We start from the raw sequence: 26,441 nt of genomic DNA on the forward strand, positions 1-26,441 counted from the left end.
CGCCACTGACGCCCCGGAGTCACCAGAGGGCGCCACCGAACACATTCCTCAATACTGAACACTGACACCCCGGAGTCACCAGAGGGCGCCACTGACACCCTGGAGCCACCAGAGGGCGCCACTGACACCCCGGAGTAACCAGAGGGCGCCACTTACACCCCGGAGTCACCAGAGGGCGCCACTGACACCCCTTAGTCACCAGAGGGAGCCACTGACATCCCGGAGTCACCAGAGGGAGCCACTGAAACCCCGGAGTCACCAGAGGGCGCCTCTGACACCCCTTAGTCACCAGAGGGCGCCACTGACACCCCTTAGTCACCAGAGGGCACCACTGACGCCCCGGAGTCACCTGAGGGCGCCACTGACACCCCGGAGTCACCAGAGGGCGCCCCGGAGTCACCAGAGGGCGCCACTGACACCCCGGAGTCACCAGAGGGCGCCTCTGACGCCCCGGAGTCAGCAGAGGGCGCCACTGACGCCCCGGAGTCAGCAGAGGGCGCCACTGACACCCCCGGGATCACCAGAGGGCGCCACTGACACCCCCGGGATCACCAGAGGGCGCCACTGACACCCCCGGGATCACCAGAAGGCGCCACTGACACCCCCGGGATCACCAGAGGGCGCCACTAATGCCCCGGAGTCACCAGAGGGCGCCACCGACACACATTCCTCAATACTAAACACTGACACCCCGGAGTCATCAGAGGGCGCCACTGACACCCCTTAGTCACCAGAGGGCCCCACTGACACCCCTTAGTCACCAGAGGGCGCCACTGACACCCCTTAGTCACCAGAGGGCGCCACTGACACCCCTTAGTCACCAGAGGGCGCCACTGACACCCCTTAGTCACCAAAGGGCGCCACTGACACCCCCGGGGTCACCAGAGGGCGCCACTGACACCCCCGGAGTCACCAGAGGGCGCCACTGACACCCCCGGGGTCACCAGAGGGCGCCACTGACACCCCCGGGGTCACCAGAGGGCGCCACTGACACCCCCGGGATCACCAGAAGGCGCCACTGACACCCCCGGGGTCATCAGAGGGCGCCACTGACACCCCGGAGTCACCAGAGGGCGCCACTGACACCCCCGGAGTCACCAGAGGGCGCCACTGACACCTTGGAGTCACCAGAGGGCGCCACCGAACATATTCTTCAATACTGAACACTGACACCCCGGAGTCAGCAGAGGGCGCCACTGACACCCGGGGGCAGCAGAGGGCGCCACTGACGCCCCGGAGTCAGCAGAGGGCGCCACTGACGCCCCGGAGTCAGCAGAGGGCGCCACTGACGCCCCGGGGTCACCAGAGGGCGCCACTTACACAGTTAGTATCAGGAAACGTGTGTCAGTGGCGCCCTCTGGTGACCCCGGGGTGTCAGTGGCGTCCTCTGGTGACCCCGGGGTGTCAGTGGCGCCCTCTGGTGACTCCGGGGTGTCAGTGGCGCCCTCTGGTGACTCCGGGGCGCCCTCTGGTAACTCTGGGGTGTCAGTGGCGCCCTCTGGTGACTCCGGGGTGTCAGTGGCGCCCTCTGGTGACTCCGGGGCGTCCTCTGGTGACTCCGGGGTGTCAGTGTTCAGTATTGGGGAATGTGTGTCAGTGGCGCCATCTGGTTACTTCGGGGTGTCAGTGGCGCCCTCTGGTGACTTCGGGGTGTCAGTGGCGCCCTCTGGTGACTACGGGGCGTCCTCTGGTGACTCCGGGGTGTCAGTGTTCAGTATTGGGGAATGTGTGTCAGTGGCGCCATCTGGTTACTTCGGGGTGTCAGTGGCGCCCTCTGGTGACTCTGGGGTTTCAGTTGCGCCCTCTGGTGACTCCGGGGTGTCAGTGTTCAGTATTGGGGAATGTGTGTCAGTGGCGCCCTCTGGTGACTCCGGGGTGTCAGTGGCGCCCTCTGGTGACTTCGGGGTGTCAGTGGCGCCCTCTGGTGACTACGGGGTGTCAGTGGCGCCCTCTGGTGACTTCGGGGTGTCAGTGGCGCCCTCTGGTGACTAAGGGGTGTCAGTGGCGCCCTCTGGTGACTCCGGGGTGTCAGTGGCGCCCTCTGGTGACTTCGGGGTGTCAGTGGCGCCCTCTGGTGACTACGGGGTGTCAGTGTCGCCCTCTGGTGACTTCGGGGTGTCAGTGGCGCCCTCTGGTGACTCCGGGGTGTCAGTGGCGCCCTCTGGTGACTCCGGGGTGTCAGTGGCGCCCTCTGGTGACTTCGGGGTGTCAGTGGCGCCCTCTGGTGACTCCGGGGTGTCAGTGGCGCCCTCTGGTGACTTTGGGGTGTCAGTGGCGCCCTCTGGTAACTCTGGGGTGTCAGTGGCGCCCTCTGGTGACTACGGGGTTTCAGTGGCGCCCTCTGGTGACTCCAGGGTGTCAGTGGCGCCCTCTGGTGACTTCGGGGTGTCAGTGGCGCCCTCTGGTGACTCCGGGGTGTCAGTGGCGCCCTTTGGTGACTTTGGGGTGTCAGTGGCGCCCTCTGGTAACTCTGGGGTGTCAGTGGCGCCCTCTGGTGACTACGGGGTTTCAGTGGCGCCCTCTGGTGACTTTGGGGTGTCAGTGGCGCCCTCTGGTAACTCTGGGGTGTCAGTGGTGCCCTCTGGTGACTCCGGGGTGTCAGTGGCGCCCTCTGGTGACTCCGGGGTGTCAGTGGCGCCCTCTGGTGACTCCGGGGTGTCAGTGGCGCCCTCTGGTTTGGCCCCTGTGGGGTATTTTCTGGTATTGGAGGGGGGATGGGATGCTGAGTCCCCCTCCCCCGTCTGCTCATACGGTTTCATTGTCTTTATATAGAAGTATTGGGGGGTCCCGTAGAGTCCTGTTTGGCCCAGCTGTCCTCCTTTGAGTCCTCCTCTCTATGACCCATCTGGTAGTATATGTTGGGGCCCCCGGGGTGACGTGTGGCCCCCGCTGTGTTTGTGGTGAGTCAGGGAGGGGCGGCTGCTGCCATGAATGGGGGTCTTTCAGGAGGCCGAGCCGGGAAAAGGCGGAAGGAACAGGAGAGAGAGGAAGACGGAGAGAGAGACGTGGACAGGAGGGAGCCAGGAAACCGGGAGGAGGGACTGAGGACACTTGGGACTACGATCTATGACTGACCGGGGACTGAGGACACTCGGGACTACGATCTATTACTGACCGGGGACTGAGGACACTCGGGACTACGATCTATTACTGACCGGGGACTGAGGACACTCGGGACTACGATCGATTACTGACTGGGGACTGAGGACACTCGGGACTACGATCTATTACTGACCGGGGACTGAGGACACACCGGACTACGATCTATGACTGACCGGGGACTGAGGACACTCGGGACTACGATCTATTACTGACCTGGGACTGAGGACACTCGGGACTACGATCGATGACTGACCGGGGACTGAGGACACACCGGACTACGATCTATTACTGACCTGGGACTGAGGACACACGGGACTACGATCGATTACTGACCGGGGACTGAGGACACTCGGGACTACGATCTATTACTGACCGGGGACTGAGGACACTCGGGACTACGATCTATGACTGACCGGGGACTGAGGACACTCGGGACTACGATCTATGACTGACCGGGGACTGAGGACACTCGGGACTACGATCGATTACTGACCGGGGACTGAGGACACTCGGGACTACGATCGATTACTGACCGGGGACTGAGGACACTCGGGACTACGATCTATGACTGACCGGGGACTGAGGACACTCGGGACTACGATCGATTACTGACCGGGGACTGAGGACACTCGGGACTACGATCTATGACTGACCGGGGACTGAGGACACTCGGGACTACGATCTATGACTGACCGGGGACTGAGGACACTCGGGACTACGATCGATTACTGACCGGGGACTGAGGACACTCGGGACTACGATCTATGACTGACCGGGGACTGAGGACACTCGGGACTACGATCTATGACTGACCGGGGACTGAGGACACTCGGGACTACGATCGATTACTGACCGGGGACTGAGGACACTCGGGACTACGATCTATTACTGACCGGGGACTGAGGACACTCGGGACTACGATCTATTACTGACCGGGGACTGAGGACACACCGGACTACGATCTATTACTGACCGGGGACTGAGGACACACCGGACTACGATCTATTACTGACCGGGGACTGAGGACACACCGGACTACGATCTATTACTGACCGGGGACTGAGGACACACGGGACTACGATCTATGACTGACCGGGGACTGAGGACACTCGGGACTACGATCGATTACTGACCGGGGACTGAGGACACTCGGGACTACGATCTATTACTGACCGGGGACTGAGGACACTCGGGACTACGATCTATTACTGACCGGGGACTGAGGACACACCGGACTACGATCTATTACTGACCGGGGACTGAGGACACACCGGACTACGATCTATTACTGACCGGGGACTGAGGACACACCGGACTACGATCTATTACTGACCGGGGACTGAGGACACACGGGACTACGATCTATGACTGACCGGGGACTGAGGACACTCGGGACTACGATCTATGACTGACCAGGGACTGAGGACACTCGGGACTACGATCTATTACTGACCGGGGACTGAGGACACTCGGGACTACGATCTATGACTGACCGGGGACTGAGGACACTCGGGACTACGATCTATTACTGACCGGGGACTGAGGACACTCGGGACTACGATCTATGACTGACCAGGGACTGAGGACACTCGGGACTACGATCTATTACTGACCGGGGACTGAGGACACTCGGGACTACGATCTATTACTGACCGGGGACTGAGGACACACGGGACTACGATCTATTACTGACCGGGGACTGAGGACACTCGGGACTACGATCGATTACTGACCGGGGACTGAGGACACTCGGGACTACGATCTATGACTGACCGGGGACTGAGGACACTCGGGACTACGATCTATGACTGACCGGGGACTGAGGACACTCGGGACTACGATCGATTACTGACCGGGGACTGAGGACACTCGGGACTACGATCTATGACTGACCGGAGACTGAGGACACTCGGGACTATGATCTATTACTGACCAGGGACTGAGGACACTCGGGACTATAGTCTATGTATGACCGGGGACTGAGGACAGCTGGGACTAGTCAGTCAGTACTGTGGGGGGCGCTGTGTGAAGGGGACAGCGGGGGATGGGTTGGAGGTGACAGTGGGGGGTTGTTGGGTAGGAGGGTGTATCAGATGTTAGTGTTGGGGGTATTGGGGTGCAGCGATGGCTCAGGACAAAGGGCGACCCTGGGAGCCCCCCGATATATGGTCCGACATGGAGGACAAGCTATGGATCCTACAGGACATGAATATGATGTACATCAGACAGATCGCCCTCAGCCTGCAGGTAACCCCCCCCCCCCCCGGGGTCCCCCCTCTGTCACCCCGCTGAACCCCCATTTATCTCCTGAACCCCCATTTATTTCCTGAACCCCCATTTATCTCCTGAACCCCCATTCATCTCCTGAACCCCCATTTATCTCCTGAACCCCCATTTATCTCCTGAACCCCCATTTATTTCCTGAACCCCCATTTATTTCCTGAACCCCCATTTATCTCCTGAACCCCCATTCATCTCCTGAACCCCCATTTATCTCCTGAACCCCCATTTATCTCCTGAACCCCCATTTATTTCCTGAACCCCCATTTATCTCCTGAACCCCCATTCATTTCCTGAACCCCCATTTATCTCCTGAACCCCCATTTATTTCCTGAACCCCCATTTATCTCCTGAACCCCCATTCATTTCCTGAACCCCCATTTATCTCCTGAACCCCCATTCATTTCCTGAACCCCCATTTATCTCCTGAACCCCCATTCATTTTCTGAACCCCCATTTATCTCCTGAACCCCCATTCATTTCCTGAACCCCCATTTATCTCCTGAACCCCCATTTATCTCCTGAACCCCCATTCATTTCCTGAACCCCCATTTATCTCCTGAACCCCCATTTATCTCCTGAACCCCCATTCATTTTCTGAACCCCAATTTATCTCCTGAACCCCCATTTATCTCCTGAACCCCCATTTATCTCCTGAACCCCCATTCATTTCCTGAACCCCCATTTATCTCCTGAACCCCCATTTATCTCCTGAACCCCCATTCATTTCCTGAACCCCCATTTATCTCCTGAACCCCCATTTATCTCCTGAACCCCCATTCATTTCCTGAACCCCCATTTATCTCCCGAACCCCCATTTATCTCCTGAACCCCCATTTATCTCTAGAATCTTCATGTTAGTCAACACTCTGCTTTATCAGTCAGTAAGGGACACAGGATTCAGCTAGTCTGAGACAATTGGGTTATACTGCCATCTACAGGAGGATTTGGACACAAACAAGAAAAACCATTGGCCAGCCTGGTATAGCCCCTCCCATTCCCATCATGCTTCACTTTTTTTTGCTAGTGTCCTAGGAGGATGGAGTTTATTTCTCTATTGAGATACTTTTATCCCCTTTGTATCCGTCAGTCATTCCTTTATTTCTTATTTTATTTCTATTTATAGTAGATGATTTTCTTCAATCCAGATATCATCTGCACTCTGCTGAGCGGAGCCGTCTATGGCGATGCCTGGATTGGTAATACTCAACAATGCTTTGGAGGCCCTACAGGGAAGACATCAGGTCCTACCTGGAATGTGGGCACTGGGCTCTGCCACTGGTGTCTCTAGACCTTTGGGTTTGGTGAGTTATTCACAGACGGCTCTCCAGACCTTCAGGTTTGGTGAGTTACCCTCAGAACGCTCTACAGACCTTCAGGTTTGGTGAGTTATCCACAGACGGCTCTCCAGACCTTCAGGTTTGGTGAGTTATCTGCAGAGCGCTCTCCAGACATTCAGGTTTGGTGAGTTATTCACAGACGGCTCTCTAGACCTTCAGGTTTGGTGAGTTATTCACAGACGGCTCTCCAGACCTTCAGGTTTGGTGAGTTATCTGCAGAGCGCTCTCCAGACATTCAGGTTTGGTGAGTTATTCACAGAGCGCTCTCCAGACCTTCAGGATTGGTGAGTTATTCACATATGGCTCTCCAGACCTTCAGGTTTGGTGAGTTATTCACAGACGGCTCTGCAGACCTTCAGGTTTGGTGAGTTATCTGCAGAGCGCTCTCCAGACATTCAGGTTTGGTGAGTTATTCAAAGAATGCTCTCCAGACCTTTAGATTTGGTGAGTTATCCACAGAACGCTCTCCAGACCTTCAGGTTTGGTGAGTTATTCACAGAGCGCTATCCAAACCTTCAGATCTGGTGAGTTATTCACAGATGGCTCTCCAGACCTTCAGGTTTGGTGAGTTACCCTCAGAGCGCTATCCAGACCTTCAGGTTTGGTGAGTTATTCACAGATGGCTCTGCAGACCTTCAGGTTTGGTGAGTTATCTGCAGAGCGCTCTCCAGACATTCAGGTTTGGTGAGTTATTCACAGAACGCTCTACAAACCTTTCGATTTGGTGAGTTATTCACAGACGGCTCTCCAGACCTTCAGGTTTGGTGAGTTACCCTCAGAGTGCTATCCAGACCTTCAGGTTTGGTGAGTTATTCGCAGAACGCTCTCCAGGCCTTCAGGTTTGGTGAGTTATTCAAAGAGCACTCTTAAGACCTTTGGGTTCAGTGAGTTATCTGCAAATGCTCTCCAGACCTTTGGGTTTGGTGAGTTATCCGCAAATGCTCTCCAGACCTTTGGGTTTGGTGAGTTATCCGCAAATGCTCTCCAGACCTTCAGGTTTGGTGAGTTATCCACAGAGTGCTCTCCATACCTTTGGGTTTTGGTAAGTTATCTGCAGAACGCTCTCCAGACCTTTGGGTTCAGTGAGTTATCCACAGAACGCTCTCCAGGCCTTTGGGATTGGTGAGTTACCAACAGAATTCTCTCCAGACCTTCAGGTTTGGTGAGTTATCCGCTGAATGCTCCCCAGACCTTCATGTTTGGTGAGTTATTTGCAGAGTGCTCTCCATACCTTTTGGGTTTTGGTAAGTTATCTGCAGAATGCTCTCCAGACCTTTGGGTTCAGTGAGTTATCCACAGAACGCTCTCCAGACCTTCGGGTTTGGTGAGTTATCCATAGAATTCTCGCCAGACTTTCAGGTTTGGTGAGTTATCCACAGAGCACTCTCAAGACATTTGGGTTCAGTGAGTTATCTGCAGAGTGCTCTCCAGACTTTTGGGTTGGGAGAGTTACCTGCAGATCGCTCTCCAGACCTTTGGGTTCGGTGAGTTATCCACGGACCACTCTCCAGGTTCAAAGCTGAGGTAAAGCCTTTATGTGTCACCCAGTCAAACATCTTGTGGACAATCTGTGGGTTCTTCCAGATCGACCATATCACTTATCTCAAGGTCAAGTCTACCGTCCTGCTTCACGGTCGCTGGTTTAAACAGCATGGTCGCCTCAGTCTTCAGAGACAGGAGTATCTCTGGGTCAGTAATTCTGTTAAAAGGTTGAAAATCTGCTTCATGGATGGTTTATCATTGCCCATGCCTGGTGCGAAGGAAGAAGATTCCACCTGAGGAAATACTCCATGACATCAACGCTGACCTTTCTTAAAATTGGATCTGGATCAACATTCAGCCCCCTAGTACCCTTGAGGGGCAAACTTTCGACACTTACAAACTTATTCCAAGTATGCTAGTCTCCCATTTCTTGGTGAAGACCTTTGTATGGGGCGTCTCCCCTGTGGCTCCTTCTGTAGCACCTCCCATGACCCTGCGGGATCTCAGTTTGGTTCTGTCGGCCCCGTTAAGGCGGTAAAACCCGATTGTCTCAGATTATCTGAATCCAGCGTCCCTCAATGAACTTCATGTAATTAAGTACATAAATCCTGTGTACTGAAATATTTACAGAGACGTCGAAGAAATGGCATGCATGCGTCAAATATCTGCTCCGCCCAGAACGCGTTTAGTGACACGGCGATATACGATTGTGTTTGTAAATCATAAAACGATCCATAATGAAGAGATCTCGGGATTTATGGTTTGTGAGTTTCAATGTATACAGGCAGTATATAATGTATATAGTGTATAGATACGGTATATAGCGGTGTATACTGTATACAGTACATAACACAGACCTCCAGACCCCGTACAATGATGAGGGGACCTCACACAATGCTCACTCTGTACTCGTCATTGTACTGACATTTTCCAGAGGACAGCGTGGGTCACAGAGCCCCCCCACGCCTATGACATCACACATAACCTTTTCATTGCCACACAGCATAGTATGGAAGCTGATCCTGGAATGTGTGTGTGTGTGTGTGTGTATATATATATATATATATATATATATATATATATATATATATATATATGTATATACTGTAGTAGCAGGGGAGACTTCTGCGGGGTTCAAGAGATGGTCATTTGTAGAGTGCTGATCAATTAGATTAGATTGGTCCAAATTGCTGTCTGGTTACAAGAGATCGATGTGATTAGAGACTGGTCGGCCGGGATGGGGGGGGCAGGAGGGGCGCCTGCCCCGGGCCCAGTGGGGATTTGGGGGGTTGCGCTAGGGAGAAATGTGAACTAGGAAAGTGGATTTGTGTTAGGAAGGGGAAATTTGGGGGGGGGGGGGATAGCACTAGCAGAGGGGATTTGAGCTGGCAGAGGGATGGGGGAAGAGGATTTGAGCTGGGAGGGGAGATTTAGGGAGGGAGAGGATTTGAGCTGGGAGGGGGGATTTAGGGAGGGAGAAGATGGGAGCTGGGAGGGGGGATTTAGGGAGGGAGAAGATTTGAGCTGGGAGGGGAGATTTAGGGAGGAAGAGGATTTGAGCTGGGAGGGGGCATTTAGGGAGGGAGAAGATTTGAGCTGGGAGGGGGCATTTAGGGAGGGAGAGAATTTGAGCTGGGAGGGGAGATTTAGGGAGGGAGAAGATTGGAGCTGGGAGGGGGGATTTAGGGAGGGAGAAGATTGGAGCTGGGAGGGGGGATTTAGGGAGGGAGAAGATTGGAGCTGGGAGGGGGGATTTAGGGAGGGAGAAGATTTGAGCTGGGAGGGGGGATTTAGGGAGGGAGAAGATTTGAGCTGGGAGGGGAGATTTAGGGAGGGAGAAGATTTGAGCTGGGAGGGGGCATTTAGGGAGGGAGAGAATTTGAGCTGGGAGGGGAGATTTAGGGAGGGAGAAGATTGGAGCTGGGAGGGGGGATTTAGGGAGGGAGAAGATTTGAGCTGGGAGGGGAGATTTAGGGAGGGAGAAGATTGGAGCTGGGAGGGGGGATTTAGGGAGGGAGAAGATTTGAGCTGGGAGGGGGGATTTAGGGAGGGAGAAGATTGGAGCTGGGAGGGGGGATTTAGGGAGGGAGAAGATTGGAGCTGGGAGGGGGGATTTAGGGAGGGAGAGGATTTGAGCTGGGAGGGGAGATTTAGGGAGGGAGAAGATTGGAGCTGGGAGGGGAGATTTAGGGAGGGAGAAGATTTGAGCTGGGAGGGGGGATTTAGGGAGGGAGAGGATTTGAGCTGGGAGGGGAGATTTAGGGAGGGAGAAGATTTGAGCTGGGAGGGGGGTTTAGGGAGGGAGAAGATTTGAGCTGGGAGGGGGGATTTAGGGAGGGAGAAGATTTGAGCTGGGAGGGGGGCATTTAGGGAGGGAGAAGATTTGAGCTGGGAGGGGGCATTTAGGGAGGGAGAGAATTTGAGCTGGGAGGGGAGATTTAGGGAGGGAGAAGATTGGAGCTGGGAGGGGAGATTTAGGGAGGGAGAAGATTTGAGCTGGGAGGGCGGTTTAGGGAGGGAGAAGATTTGAGCTGGGAGGGGAGATTTAGGGAGGGAGAAGATTTGAGCTGGGAGGGGGGTTTAGGGAGGGAGAAGATTTGAGCTGGGAGGGGGGATTTAGGGAGGGAGAAGATTTGAGCTGGGAGGGGGGATTTAGGGAGGGAGAGGATTTGAGCTGGGAGGGGAGATTTAGGGAGGGAGAAGATTTGAGCTGGGAGGGGAGATTTAGGGAGGGAGAAGATTGGAGCTGGGAGGGGGGATTTAGGGAGGGAGAGGATTTGAGCTGGGAGGGGAGATTTAGGGAGGGAGAAGATTTGAGCTGGGAGGGGGGTTTAGGGAGGGAGAAGATTTGAGCTGGGAGGGGGGTTTTAGGGAGGGAGAAGATTTGAGCTGGGAGGGGGCATTTAGGGAGGGAGAAGATTTGAGCTGGGAGGGGGCATTTAGGGAGGGAGAGAATTTGAGCTGGGAGGGGAGATTTAGGGAGGGAGAAGATTGGAGCTGGGAGGGGAGATTTAGGGAGGGAGAAGATTTGAGCTGGGAGGGGGGTTTAGGAAGGGAGAAGATTTGAGCTGGGAGGGGAGATTTAGGGAGGGAGAAGATTTGAGCTGGGAGGGGGGTTTAGGGAGGGAGAAGATTTGAGCTGGGAGGGGGGATTTAGGGAGGGAGAAGATTTGAGCTGGGAGGGGGGATTTAGGGAGGGAGAGGATTTGAGCTGGGAGGGGAGATTTAGGGAGGGAGAAGATTTGAGCTGGGAGGAGGGTTTAGGGAGGGAGAAGATTTGAGCTGGGAGGGGGGATTTGGGGAGGGAGAAGATTTGAGCTGGGAGGGGGGATTTAGGGAGGGAGAAGATTTGAGCTGGGAGGGGGGATTTAGGGAGGGAGAAGATTTGAGCTGGGAGGGGGCATTTAGGAAGGGAGAGAATTTGAGCTGGGAGGGGAGATTTAGGGAGGGAGAAGATTGGAGCTGGGAGAGGGGATTTAGGGAGGGAGAAGATTGGAGCTGGGAGGGGGGATTTAGGGAGGGAGAGGATTTGAGCTGGGAGGGGGGATTTGGGGAGAGAGAAGAATTGAGCTGGGAGGGGGGATTTAGGGAGGGAGAAGATTGGAGCTGGGAGGGGGGGTTGCTGTTCGGTATCTTCACCCCGGGCTCTAGATGACCTTGTCCCAGCACTAGGAGTGTAGCGCCCTCCTTCATAGGCTGTGAGCCACAATAGTCAGAATTGTTTTGTTTATTCTGCTCAGGAAGGGGGGCTTCTGGAGATTAGGGCAGGGGGGGTTCAACTACCTGGTCTGAATATTAGGAGGGCCCAGCCAATGCCTGAGGAGGTGTACCCAGAAGGTGGATGGGTTCCAGGTAAATAGGCTGGAGTATAGAGGAGAGGGTCTTCTGTGGGGACAGATCAGTGAGCTCCAGGGGACTGCTTGCCTCCTGGGCTGGACGCTGGTCTTCTCCATTGTGCCCATGGAGAGTGTACACTGTGGAGTAAAGCCCCCTCTCTTAAGTTTCCTAGTCTCAGGCCCGTGAAACGTGGACTACCTCAGTCTTCCAGGACTTGGGCTACCTTTTTGGTGCATGGTCCTGGTACATATAGACTGTCCTAGGTGATCATCATTCCCTTGGGAATTACTATGGAGATAGAAGCGTCCTCCGTTAGCAGTCTTCTTAGTTTTGGGGTATCCTAGATCCCCTACCAAGTTCTACCAATCATAAATGTACAAAACCACACCCCCTAGACTGTTTTCCTAAGGAGCCTCTGGATTTTGGGTCCCCCATTCCTGCACAGCCAGGCAACACGCATTTTTCAACTTTCATTCATAGACAGATATCAGTTCATGGGCTTGTTTTGGTTGTTTTATTGAGGGGAGAACAACTTGGATGGGGAAAAGAGATTATGGGATGTCCAACTTGACTTGATAGAACAACACGAGGACAACTTCCTTCACTCTGTACACTGGAAAATCGGCAAAATCTGCACTGTATTCCCTCCGGAACACCAACGGTCTCTCTTGATTTGACAGAGAATTTCCCTTATAGGAACTCTGTGTCCCCTTAGTGGAATTTAGTAAAGTCCCATACACATGTAGGGGGCCCAGGCGTCCCGAGGGGCAAGGCTGCCTGGGCCCCAACCATGGCTGGTTTGGCTGCTGGGTGTGGAGCTACTTTCTAGGTCCGGCTTGGTCAATCCAGCAGGGAAGGAAGGGGGGTGGGCGGAGGCAGAGAGGAGGCTCTGGGTGCCGCGATCTGCAGGCTGTAACAATTTAAAAAAAAAACTTTCCTCAGCCAAGCGAACGATTTCTTCATTTTTGGGTGCCAATGTAGTTATCTCCTGTGCCAGACAAGTACATTACAGTCCCGGCCTCTTCTATATTCATCTGCCGGGAAGGTCGGGACTGTAATGTACTTATCTGGAACAGGAGATAACTACACCGGCACCCAAAAGTGAAGAAATCATTTGCTTGGCTGAGGAAAGTTCAAAAAAAAATTGTTACACCCTGCAGATCGAGGCACCCAGAGCCACCTCTCTGCCTCCGCTCACCCCCTTCCTTCTGGGGGATTCCTCTGACTGGGATGGCTGCATGTGCAGGAAGGGGGTCTTCCATCTGACAGGTGTGGAGGTGTCCACTAGCAGGACCTGGCTGTGTGTGTTGAATGTGCCATCTTTTAACAATTGCTGCATGGGGATGTCTCTGCTGGATTGGACTGTCTCTTTGTTGAATATATGGGGATGTCTCTTTACTGGATTGGGATGTCTCTTTGCTGAATATATGGGGATGTCTCTTTGCTGGATTGGGATGTCTCCTTGCTGAATATATGTTGATGTCTCTATATTGGATTGGGCTGTCTGCTTGATTGGGCTGCCTCTTTGCGGAATATATGGGGATGTCTCTTTGCTGGATTGGGCTGTCTCTTTGCTGAATATATGGGGATGTCTATCCTGGATTGGGCTGACTCTTTGCTGGATTGGGATGTCTCTTAATGAATATATGGGGATGTCTCTATGTTGGATTGGGGATGTCTATGGGGATGTCTCTTTGCTGAATATATGGGGATGTCTCTGCTGGATTGGGCTGACTCTTTGCTGGATTGGGATGTCTCTTAATGAATATATGGGGATGTCTCTATGTTGGATTGGGGATGTCTATGGGGATGTCTCTTTGCTGAATATATGGGGATGTCTATTTGCTGGATTGGGCTGTCTCTTTGCTGGATTGGGCTTTCTCTTTGCTGGATTGGGCTGTCTCTTTGCTGAATATATGGGGATCTCTCTATGTTGGATTGGGCTGTCTCTTTGCTTGATTAGGCTGTCTCTTTGAATATATGGGCTGTCTCTTTGCTGAATATATGGGGATGTCTCTATGCTGGATTGGGCTGTCTCTTTGCTGGATTGGGATGTCTCTTTAATGAATATATGGGGATGTCTCTATGTTGGATTGGGGATGTCTATGGGAATGTCTCTTTGCTGAATATATGGGGATGTCTCTATGCTGTATTGGGCTGCCTCTTTGCTGAATATATGGGGATGTCTCTGCTGGATTGGAATGTCTCTTTGCTGAATATATGGGGATGTCTATTTGCTGGATTGGGCTGTCTCTTTGCTGATTATATGGGGATGTCTCTATGCTGGATTGGGCTGTCTCTTTGCTGGATTGGACCATCTCTTTGCTGAATATATGGGATGTCTCTATGCTGGATAGGGCTGTCTCTTTGCTGAATATATGGGGATGTCTCTTTGCTGGATTGGGCTGTCTCTTTGCTGTATATATGGGGTTGTGTATTTGCTGAATTGGGCTGTCTCTTTGCTGAATATATGGGGATGTCTCTTTGTTGGATAGGGCTGTCTGTTTGCTGAATATATGGGGATGTCTCTATGTTGGATTGGGCTGTCTCTTTGCTGAATATATGGGGAATGTCTATGCTGGATTGGGCTGACTCTTTGCTGGATTGGGATGTCTCTTAATGAATATATGGGGATGTCTCTATGTTGGATTGGGGATGTCTATGGGGATGTCTCTTTGCTGAATATATGGGGATGTCTCTATGCTGGATTGGGCTGACTCTTTGCTGGATTGGGATGTCTCTTAATGAATATATGGGGATGTCTCTATGTTGGATTGGGGATGTCTATGGGGATGTCTCTTTGCTGAATATATGGGGATGTCTCTTTGCTGGATTGGGCTGTCTCTTTGCTGGATTGGGCTGTCTCTTTGCTGGATTGGGCTGTCTCTTTGCTGAATATATGGGGATCTCTCTATGTTGGATTGGGCTGTCTCTTTGCTTGATTGGACTGTCTCTTTGAATATATGGGGATGTCACTATGCTGGATTGGGCTGTCTCTTTACTGGTTTGGGATGTCTCTTTGCTGAATATATGCGGATGTCTCTTTGCTGAATATATGGGGATGTCTCTTTACTAGATTGGGATGTCTCCTTGCTGAATATATGGGGATGTCTGTTTGCTTGATTGGGCTGCCTCTTTGCAGAATATATGAGGATGTCTCTTTGCTGGATTGGGATGTCTCTTTGCTGAATATATGGGGATGTCTCTATGTTGGATTGGGCTGTCTCTTTGCTGAATATATGAGGATGTCTCTTTACCTGATTGGGATGTCTCCTTGCTGAATATATGGAGATGTCTCTTTGCTGAATATATGGGGATGTCTCTGCTGGATTGGGCTGTCTCTTTGCTGAATATATGGGGATGTCTCTATGTTGGATTGGGCTGTCTCTTTGCTTGATTGGGCTGCCTCTTTGCTGAATATATAGGGATGTCTCTATGTTGGATTGGGCTGTCTCTTTGCTTGATTGGGCTGTCTCTTTGCTTAATATATAGGGATGTCTCTATGTTGGATTGGGCTGTCTCTTTGCTTGATTGGGCTGTCTCTTTGCTGAATATATGGGGATGTCTCTATGTTGAATTGGGCTGTCTCTTTGCTTGATTGGACCGTCTCTTTGCTGAATATATGGGGATGTCTCTAGCTGGATATATGGGGATGTCTATTTGCTGGATTTGGCTGTCTCTTTGCTGGATTGGGATGTCTCTTTGCTGAATATATTGGGATGTCTCTTTGCTGGATTGAATGTCTCTTTGCTGAATATATGGGGATGTCTCTATGTTGTATTGGGCTGTCTCTTTGCTGGATTGGGATGTCTCTTTGCTGAATATATGGGGATGTCTCTTTGCTGGATTGGGCTGTCTCTTTGAATATATGGGGATGTCTATTTGCTGGATTGAGCTGTCTCTTTGCTGGATTGGGATGTCTCTTTGAATATATGGGGATGTCTCTATGTTGGATTGGGCTGTCTCTTTACTTGATTGGGCTGTCTCTTTGCTGAATATATGGGGATGTGTCTTTGCTGAATATATGGGGATGTCTCTGCTGGATTGGACTGTCTCTTTGCTGAATATATGTGGATGTCTCTATGTTGAATTGGGCTGTCTCTTTGCTTGATTGGACCATCTCTTTGCTGAATATATGGGGATGTCTCTGCTGGATTGGGCTATCTCTTTGCCGGATTGGGATGTCTCTTTGCTGAATATATGGGGATTTCTCTAGCTGATTATATGGGAATGTCTCTAGCTGAATATGTGGGGATGTCTATTTGCTGGATTGGGCTGTCTCTTTGCTGGATTGGGATGTCTCTTTGCTGAATATATGAGGATGTCTCTTTACTGGATTGGGATGTCTCCTTGCTGAATATATGGGGATGTCTCTTTGCTGAATATATGGGGATGTCTCTGCTGGATTGGGCTGTCTCTTTGCTGAATATATGTTGATGTCTCTATGTTGGATTGGGCTGTCTCTTTGCTTGATTGGGCTGTCTCTTTGCTGACTATATGGGGATGTCTCTGCTGGATTGGGCTATCTCTTTGCTGGATTGGCATGTCTCCTTACTGAATATATGGGGATGTCTCTGCTGGATTGGGCTGACTCTTTGCTGGATTGGGATGTCTCTTTGCTGAATATATGGGGATGTCTCTATGTTGCATTGGGCTGTCTCTTTGCTGAATATATGGGGATGTCTCTATGCTGGATTGGGCTGTCTCTTTAATGAATATATGGGGATGTCTCTATGTTGGATTGGGGATGTCTATGGGGATGTCTCTTTGCTGAATATATGGGGATGTCTCTTTGCTGGATTGGACCATCTATTTGCTGAATATATGGGATGTCTCTTTGCTGGATTGGACCATCTCTTTGCTGAATATATGGGATGTCTCTTTGTTGGATAGGGCTGTCTCTTTGCTGATTATATGGGGATGTCTCTATGCTGGATTGGGCTGTCTCTTTGCTAGATTGGACCATATCTTTGCTGAATATATGGGGATGTCTCTGCTGAATTGGCATATCTCTTTGCTGATTATATGGGGATCTCTCTATGTTGGATTTGGCTGTCTCTTTGCTTGATTAGGCTGTCTCTTTGAATATATGGGCTGTCTCTTTGCTGAATATATGGGGATGTCTCTATGCTGGATTGGGCTGTCTCTTTGCTGGATTGGGATGTCTCTTTAATGAATATATGGGGATGTCTCTATGTTGGATTGGGGATGTCTATGGGAATGTCTCTTTGCTGAATATATGGGGATGTCTCTATGCTGTATTGGGCTGCCTCTTTGCTGAATATATGGGGATGTCTCTGCTGGATTGGAATGTCTCTTTGCTGAATATATGGGAATGTCTATTTGCTGGATTGGGCTGTCTCTTTGCTGATTATATGGGGATGTCTCTATGCTGGATTGGGCTGTCTCTTTGCTGGATTGGACCATCTCTTTGCTGAATATATGGGATGTCTCTTTGTTGGATAGGGCTGTCTCTTTGCTGAATATATGGGGATGTCTCTTTGCTGGATTGGGCTGTCTCTTTGCTGTATATATGGGGTTGTGTATTTGCTGAATTGGGCTGTCTCTTTGCTGAATATGTGGGGATGTCTCTATGTTGGATTAGGATGTCTCTTTGCTGAATATATGGGATGTCTCTTTGTTGGATAGGGCTGTCTCTTTGTTGAATATATGGGGATGTCTCTTTGCTGGATTGGGCTGTCTCTTTGCTAAAAATATGGGGATGTCTCTATGTTGGATTGGGCTGTCTCTTTGCTTGATTGGGCTGTCTCTTATATATGGGGATATCTCTATGCTGGATTGGGCTGTCTCTTTGCTAGATTGGACCATCTCTTTGCTGAATATATGGGGATGTCTCTGCTGGATTAGCATATCTCTTTGCTGATTATATGGGGATCTCTCTATGTTGGATTTGGCTGTCTCTTTGCTTGATTAGGCTGTCTCTTTGAATATATGGGATGTCTCTTTGCTGGATTGGGATGTCTCTTTGCTGAATATATGGGGATGTCTATTTGCTGTATTGGGCTGTCTCTTTGCTTAATATATGGTGATGTCTCTATGTTGGATTGGGCTGTCTCTTTGCTTGATTGGACTGTCTCTTTGCTGAATATATGGGGATGTCTCTATGCTGGATTGGGCTGTCTCTTTCCTGGATTGGAATGTCTCTTTAATGAATATATGGGGATGTCTCTATGTTGGATTGGGGATGTCTATGGGGATGTCTCTTTGCTGAATATATGGGGATGTCTATTTGCTGGATTGGGCTGTCTCTTTGCTGGATTGGGCTGTCTCTTTGCTGGATTGGACCATCTCTTTACTGAATATATGGGATGTTTCTTTGTTGTATAGGGCTGTCTCTTTGCTGAATATATGGGGATGTCTCTTTGCTGGATTGGGCTGTCTCTTTGCTGAATATATGGGGATGTATATTTGCTGGATTGGGCTGTCTCTTTGCTGGATTGGGATGTCTCTTTAATGAATATATGGGGAGGTCTCTATGTTGGATTGGGGATGTCTATGGGGATGTCTCTTTGCTGAATATATGGGGATGTCTCTTTGCTGGATTGGACCATCTCTTTGCTGAATATATGGGATGTCTCTTTGCTGGATTGGACCATCTCTTTGCTGAATATATGGGATACCTCTTTGCTGAATATATGGGAATCTCTCTATGTTGGATTTGGCTGTCTCTTTGCTTGATTGGGCTGTCTCTTTGAATATATGGGGATATCTCTATGCTGGATTGGGCTTTCTCTTTGCTAGATTGGACCATATCTTTGCTGAATATATGGGGATGTCTCTGCTGAATTGGCATATCTCTTTGCTGATTATATGGGGATCTCTCTATGTTGGATTTGGCTGTCTCTTTGCTTGATTAGGCTGTCTCTTTGAATATATGGGCTGTCTCTTTGCTGAATATATGGGGATGTCTCTATGCTTGATTGGGCTGTCTCTTTGCTGGATTGGGATGTCTCTTTAATGAATATATGGGGATGTCTCTATGTTGGATTGGGGATGTCTATGGGAATGTCTCTTTGCTGAATATATGGGGATGTCTCTGCTGGATTGGAATGTCTCTTTGCTGAATATATGGGGATGTCTATTTGCTGGATTGGGCTGTCTCTTTGCTGATTATATGGGGATGTCTCTATGCTGGATTGGGCTGTCTCTTTGCTGGATTGGACCATCTCTTTGCTGAATATATGGGATGTCTCTTTGTTGGATAGGGCTGTCTCTTTACTGAATATATGGGGATGTCTCTTTGCTGGATTGGGCTGTCTCTTTGCTGTATAAATGGGGTTGTGTATTTGCTGAATTGGGCTGTCTCTTTGCTGAATATATGGGGATGTCTCTTTGTTGGATAGGGCTGTCTGTTTGCTGAATATATGGGGATGTCTCTATGTTGGATTGGGCTGTCTCTTTGCTGAATATATGGGGATGTCTCTATGTTGGATTAGGATGTCTCTTTGCTGAATATATGGGGATGTCTCTATGTTGGATTAGGATGTCTCTTTGCTGAATATATGGGGATGTCTCTATGTTGGATTGGGCTGTATCTTTGCTTGATTGGGCTGTCTCTTTGCTGAATATATGGGGATGTCTCTTTGCTGGATTGGGCTGTCTCTTTGCTAAAAATATGGGGATGTCTCTATGTTGGATTGGGCTGTCTCTTTGCTTGATTGGGCTGTCTCTTTGAATATATGGGGATATCTCTATGCTGGATTGGGCTGTCTCTTTGCTAGATTGGACCATCTCTTTGCTGAATATATGGGGATGTCTCTGCTGGATTAGCATATCTCTTTGCTCATTATATGGGGATCTCTCTATGTTGGATTTGGCTGTCTCTTTGCTTGATTAGGCTGTCTCTTTGAATATATGGGATGTCTCTTTGCTGGATTGGGATGTCTCTTTGCTGAATATATGGGGATGTCTATTTGCTGTATTGGGCTGTCTCTTTGCTGAATATATGGTGATGTCTCTATGTTGGATTGGGCTGTCTCTTTGCTTGATTGGACTGTCTCTTTGCTGAATATATGGGGATGTCTCTATGCTGGATTGGGCTGTCTCTTTCCTAGATTGGAATGTCTCTTTAATGAATATATGGGGATGTCTCTATGTTGGATTGGGGATGTCTATGGGGATGTCTCTTTGAATATATGGGGATGTCTCTTTGCTGAATATATGGGGATGTCTATTTGCTGGATTGGGCTGTCTCTTTGCTGGATTGGGCTGTCTCTTTGCTGGATTGGACCATCTCTTTACTGAATATATGGGATGTTTCTTTGTTGTATAGGGCTGTCTCTTTGCTGAATATATGGGGATGTCTCTTTGCTGCATTGGGCTGTCTCTTTGCTGAATATATGGGGATGTATATTTGCTGGATTGGGCTGTCTCTTTGCTGGATTGGGATGTCTCTTTAATGAATATATGGGGAGGTCTCTATGTTGGATTGGGGATGTCTATGGGGATGTCTCTTTGCTGAATATATGGGGATGTCTCTTTGCTGGATTGGACCATCTCTTTGCTGAATATATGGGATGTCTCTTTGCTGGATTGGGATATCTCTTTGCTGAATATATGGGAATCTCTCTATGTTGGATTTGGCTGTCTCTTTGCTTGATTGGGCTGTCTCTTTGAATATATGGGGATATCTCTATGCTGGATTGGGCTGTCTCTTTGCTAGATTGGACCATATCTTTGCTGAATATATGGGGATGTCTCTGCTGAATTGGCATATCTCTTTGCTGAATATATGGGGATCTCTCTATGTTGGATTTGGCTGTCTCTTTGCTTGATTAGGCTGTCTCTTTGAATATATGGGCTGTCTCTTTGCTGAATATATGGGGATGTCTCTATGCTGGATTGGGCTGTCTCTTTGCTGGATTGGGATGTCTCTTTAATGAATATATGGGGATGTCTCTATGTTGGATTGGGGATGTCTATGGGAATGTCTCTTTGCTGAATATATGGGGATGTCTCTATGCTGTATTGGGCTGCCTCTTTGCTGAATATATGGGGATGTCTCTGCTGGATTGGAATGTCTCTTTGCTGAATATATGGGGATGTCTATTTGCTGGATTGGGCTGTCTCTTTGCTGATTATATGGGGATGTCTCTATGCTGGATTGGGCTGTCTCTTTGCTGGATTGGACCATCTCTTTGCTGAATATATGGGATGTCTCTTTGTTGGATAGGGCTGTCTCTTTACTGAATATATGGGGATGTCTCTTTGCTGGATTGGGCTGTCTCTTTGCTGTATATATGGGGTTGTGTATTTGCTGAATTGGGCTGTCTCTTTGCTGAATATATGGGGATGTCTCTTTGTTGGATAGGGCTGTCTGTTTGCTGAATATATGGGGATGTCTCTATGTTGGATTGGGCTGTCTCTTTGCTGAATATATGGGGATGTCTCTATGTTGGATTAGGATGTCTCTTTGCTGAATATATGGGGATGTCTCTTTGTTGGATAGGGCTGTCTCTTTGCTGAATATATGGGGATGTCTCTTTGCTGGATTGGGCTGTCTCTTTGCTAAAAATATGGGGATGTCTCTATGTTGGATTGGGCTGTCTCTTTGCTTGATTGGGCTGTCTCTTTGAATATATGGGGATATCTCTATGCTGGATTGGGCTGTCTCTTTGCTAGATTGGACCATCTCTTTGCTGAATATATGGGGATGTCTCTGCTGGATTAGCATATCTCTTTGCTGATTATATTGGGATCTCTCTATGTTGGATTTGGCTGTCTCTTTGCTTGATTAGGCTGTCTCTTTGAATATATGGGATGTCTCTTTGCTGGATTGGGATGTCTCTTTGCTGAATATATGGGGATGTCTATTTGCTGTATTGGGCTGTCTCTTTGCTGAATATATGGTGATGTCTCTATGTTGGATTGGGCTGTCTCTTTGCTTGATTGGACTGTCTCTTTGCTGAATATATGGGGATGTCTCTATGCTGGATTGGGCTGTCTCTTTCCTGGATTGGAATGTCTCTTTAATGAATATATGGGGATGTCTCTATGTTGGATTGGGGATGTCTATGGGGATGTCTCTTTGAATATATGGGGATGTCTCTTTGCTGAATATATGGGGATGTCTATTTGCTGGATTGGGCTGTCTCTTTGCTGGATTGGGCTGTCTCTTTGCTGGATTGGACCATCTCTTTACTGAATATATGGGATGTTTCTTTGTTGTATAGGGCTGTCTCTTTGCTGAATATATGGGGATGTCTCTTTGCTGGATTGGGCTGTCTCTTTGCTGAATATATGGGGATGTATATTTGCTGGATTGGGCTGTCTCTTTGCTGAATATATGGGGATGTCTCTTTGCTGGATTGGGCTGTCTCTTTGCTGGATTGGGATGTCTCTTTAATGAATATATGGGGAGGTCTCTATGTTGGATTGAGGATGTCTATGGGGATGTCTCTTTGCTGAATATATGGGGATGTCTCTTTGCTGGATTGGACCATCTCTTTGCTGAATATATGGGATGTCTCTTTGCTGGATTGGGATATCTCTTTGCTGAATATATGGGAATATCTCTATGTTGGATTTGGCTGTCTCTTTGCTTGATTGGGCTGTCTCTTTGAATATATGGGGATATCTCTATGCTGGATTGGGCTGTCTCTTTGCTAGATTGGACCATATCTTTGCTGAATATATGGGGATGTCTCTGCTGAATTGGCATATCTCTTTGCTGATTATATGGGGATCTCTCTATGTTGGATTTGGCTGTCTCTTTGCTTGATTAGGCTGTCTCTTTGAATATATGGGCTGTCTCTTTGCTGAATATATGGGGATGTCTCTATGCTGGATTGGGCTGTCTCTTTGTTGGATTGGGATGTCTCTTTAATGAATATATGGGGATGTCTCTATGTTGGATTGGGGATGTCTATGGGAATGTCTCTTTGCTAAATATATGGGGATGTCTCTATGCTGGATTGGGCTGCCTCTTTGCTGAATATATGGGGATGTCTCTGCTGGATTGGAATGTCTCTTTGCTGAATATATGGGGATGTCTATTTGCTGGATTGGGCTGTCTCTTTGCTGATTATATGGGGATGTCTCTATGCTGGATTGGGCTGTCTCTTTGCTGGATTGGACCATCTCTTTTCTGAATATATGGGATGTCTCTTTGTTGGATAGGGCTGTCTCTTTGCTGAATATATGGGGATGTCTCTTTGCTGGATTGGGCTGTCTCTTTGCTGTATATATGGGGTTGTGTATTTGCTGAATTGGGCTGTCTCTTTGCTGAATATATGGGGATGTCTCTTTGTTGGATAGGGCTGTCTGTTTTCTGAATATATGGGGATGTCTCTATGTTGGATTGGGCTGTCTCTTTGCTGAATATATGGGGATGTCTCTATGTTGGATTAGGATGTCTCTTTGCTGAATATATGGGGATGTTTCTTTGTTGGATAGGGCTGTCTCTTTGCTGAATATATGGGGATGTCTCTTTGCTGGATTGGGCTGTCTCTTTGCTAAAAATATGGGGATGTCTCTATGTTGGATTGGGCTGTCTCTTTGCTTGATTGGGCTGTCTCTTTGAATATATGGGGATATCTCTATGCTGGATTGGGCTGTCTCTTTGCTAGATTGGACCATATCTTTGCTGAATATATGGGGATGTCTCTGCTGAATTGGCATATCTCTTTGCTGATTATATGGGGATCTCTCTATGTTGGATTTGGCTGTCTCTTTGCTTGATTAGGCTGTCTCTTTGAATATATGGGCTGTCTCTTTGCTGAATATATGGGGATGTCTCTATGCTGGATTGGGCTGTCTCTTTGCTGGATTGGGATGTCTCTTTAATGAATATATGGGGATGTCTCTATGTTGGATTGGGGATGTCTATGGGAATGTCTCTTTGCTGAATATATGGGGATGTCTCTGCTGGATTGGAATGTCTCTTTGCTGAATATATGGGGATGTCTATTTGCTGGATTGGGCTGTCTCTTTGCTGATTATATGGGGATGTCTCTATGCTGGATTGGGCTGTCTCTTTCCTGGATTGGACCATCTCTTTGCTGAATATATGGGATGTCTCTTTGTTGGATAGGGCTGTCTCTTTGCTGAATATATGGGGATGTCTCTTTGCTGGATTGGGCTGTCTCTTTGCTGTATATATGGGGTTGTGTATTTGCTGAATTGGGCTGTCTCTTTGCTGAATATATGCGGATGTCTCTTTGTTGGATAGGGCTGTCTGTTTGCTGAATATATGGGGATGTCTCTATGTTGGATTGGGCTATCTCTTTGCTGAATATATGGGGATGTCTCTATGTTGGATTAGGATTTCTCTTTGCTGAATATATGGGGATGTTTCTTTGTTGGATAGGGCTGTCTCTTTGCTGAATATATGGGGATGTCTCTTTGCTGGATTGGGCTGTCTCTTTGCTAAAAATATGGGGATGTCTCTATGTTGGATTGGGCTGTCTCTTTGCTTGATTGGGCTGTCTCTTTGAATATATGGGGATATCTCTATGCTGGATTGGGCTGTCTCTTTGCTAGATTGGACCATCTCTTTGCTGAATATATGGGGATGTCTCTGCTGGATTAGCATATCTCTTTGCTGATTATATGGGGATCTCTCTATGTTGGATTTGGCTGTCTCTTTGCTTGATTAGGCTGTCTCTTTGAATATATGGGATGTCTCTTTGCTGGATTGGGATGTCTCTTTGCTGAATATATGGGGATGTCTATTTGCTGTATTGGGCTGTCTCTTTGCTGAATATATGGTGATGTCTCTATGTTGGATTGGGCTGTCTCTTTGCTTGATTGGACTGTCTCTTTGCTGAATATATGGGGATGTCTCTATGCTGGATTGGGCTGTCTCTTTCCTGGATTGGAATGTCTCTTTAATGAATATATGGGGGTGTCTCTATGTTGGATTGGGGATGTCTATGGGGATGTCTCTTTGAATATATGGGGATGTCTCTTTGCTGAATATATGGGGATGTCTATTTGCTGGATTGGGCTGTCTCTTTGCTGGATTGGACCATCTCTTTACTGAATATATGGGATGTCTCTTTGTTGTATAGGGCTGTCTCTTTGCTTAATATATGGGGATGTCTCTTTGCTGGATTGGGCTTTCTCTTTGCTGAATATATGGGGATGTATATTTGCTGAATTGGGCTGTCTCTTTGCTGAATATATGGGGATGTCTCTTTGTTGGATAGGGCTGTCTCTTTGCTGAATATATGGGGATGCCTCTTTGCTGGATTGGGCTGAATATATGGGGATGTCTCTTTGCTGAATATATGGGGATGTCTCTATGCTGGATTGGGCTGTCTCTTTGCTGGATATATGGGGATGTCTCTATGCTGGATTGGGCTGTCTCTTTGCTGGATATATGGGGATGTCTATTTGCTGGATTGGGCTGTCTCTTTGCTGGATTGAACCATCTCTTTACTGAATATATGGGATGTCTCTTTGTTGTATAGGGCTGTCTCTTTGATTAATATATGGGGATGTCTCTTTGCTGGATTGGGCTGTCTCTTTGCTGAATATATGGGGATGTATATTTGCTGAATTGGGCTGTCTCTTTGCTGAATATATGGGGATGTCTCTTTGTTGGATAGGGCTGTCTCTTTGCTGAATATATGGGGATGCCTCTTTGCTGGATTGGGCTGAATATATGGGGATGTCTCTTTGCTGAATATATGGGGATGTCTCTATGCTGGATTGGGCTGTCTCTTTGCTGGATATATGGGGATGTCTCTATGCTGGATTGGGCTGTCTCTTTGCTGGATATATGGGGATGTCTCTATGCTTGATTGGGTTGCCTCTTTGCTGAATATATGGGGATGCCTCTATGCTGGATTGGGCTGTCTCTTTGCTGAATATATGGGGATGTCTCTATGCTGGATTGGGCTGTCTCTTTGCTGGATTAGGATGTCTCTTTGCTGAATATATGGGGATGTCTCTTTGCTGGATTGGGCTGTCTCTTTGCTGGATTGGGATGTATCTTTGAATATATGGGGATGTCTCTATGCTGGATTGGGCTGTCTCTTTGCTGAATATATGGGGATGTCTCTTTGCTGGATTGGGCTGTCTCTTTGCTGAATATATAGGGATGTCTATTTGCTGGATTGGACTGTCTCTTTGCTGAATATATGGGGATGTCTCTATGCTGGATTGGGCTGTCTCTTTCCTGGATTGGGATGTCTCTTTAATGAATATATGGGGATGTCTCTATGTTGGATTGGGGATGTCTATAGGGATGTCTCTGCTGAATATATAGGGATGTCTCTGCTGGATTGGGATGTCTCTTTGCTGAATATATGGGGATGTCTATTTGCTGGATTGGGCTGTCTCTTTGCTGGATTGGGCTGTCTCTTTGCTGGATTGGGCTGTCTCTTTGCTGGATTGGACCATCTCTTTACTGAATATATGGGATGTCTCTTTGTT

At 48.8% G+C, this 26,441-nt stretch overlaps 1 protein-coding gene across 5 annotated transcripts in view; it reads left to right on the top strand.

The window, feature by feature from the left end:
- The window catches only part of RTKN (rhotekin), a 146,679-nt gene that overhangs the window by 72,706 nt on the left and 47,532 nt on the right, over window positions 1–26,441 (top strand). For 2 of the 5 annotated variants that reach the window (XR_012241844.1, XM_073617656.1), the window contains exon 1: window positions 5,140–5,349. The exons of 2 other annotated variants lie outside the window; for them this stretch is intronic. Coding sequence is in view for 2 of the 3 variants with exons in the window: in XM_073617656.1 (XP_073473757.1) it covers window positions 5,227–5,349 (123 nt within the window). In the remaining variant the exon portion in view is untranslated. Of the gene's footprint in view, window positions 1–5,132; window positions 5,350–26,441 lie in introns of those variants that run through there. One more of the 5 variants, XM_073617680.1, reaches the window with a different exon arrangement.

Source organism: Aquarana catesbeiana, linkage group LG01 (assembly GCF_042186555.1).
Source record: "Aquarana catesbeiana isolate 2022-GZ linkage group LG01, ASM4218655v1, whole genome shotgun sequence".
In the NCBI taxonomy this organism is placed as follows: Eukaryota; Metazoa; Chordata; class Amphibia; order Anura; family Ranidae; genus Aquarana; species Aquarana catesbeiana.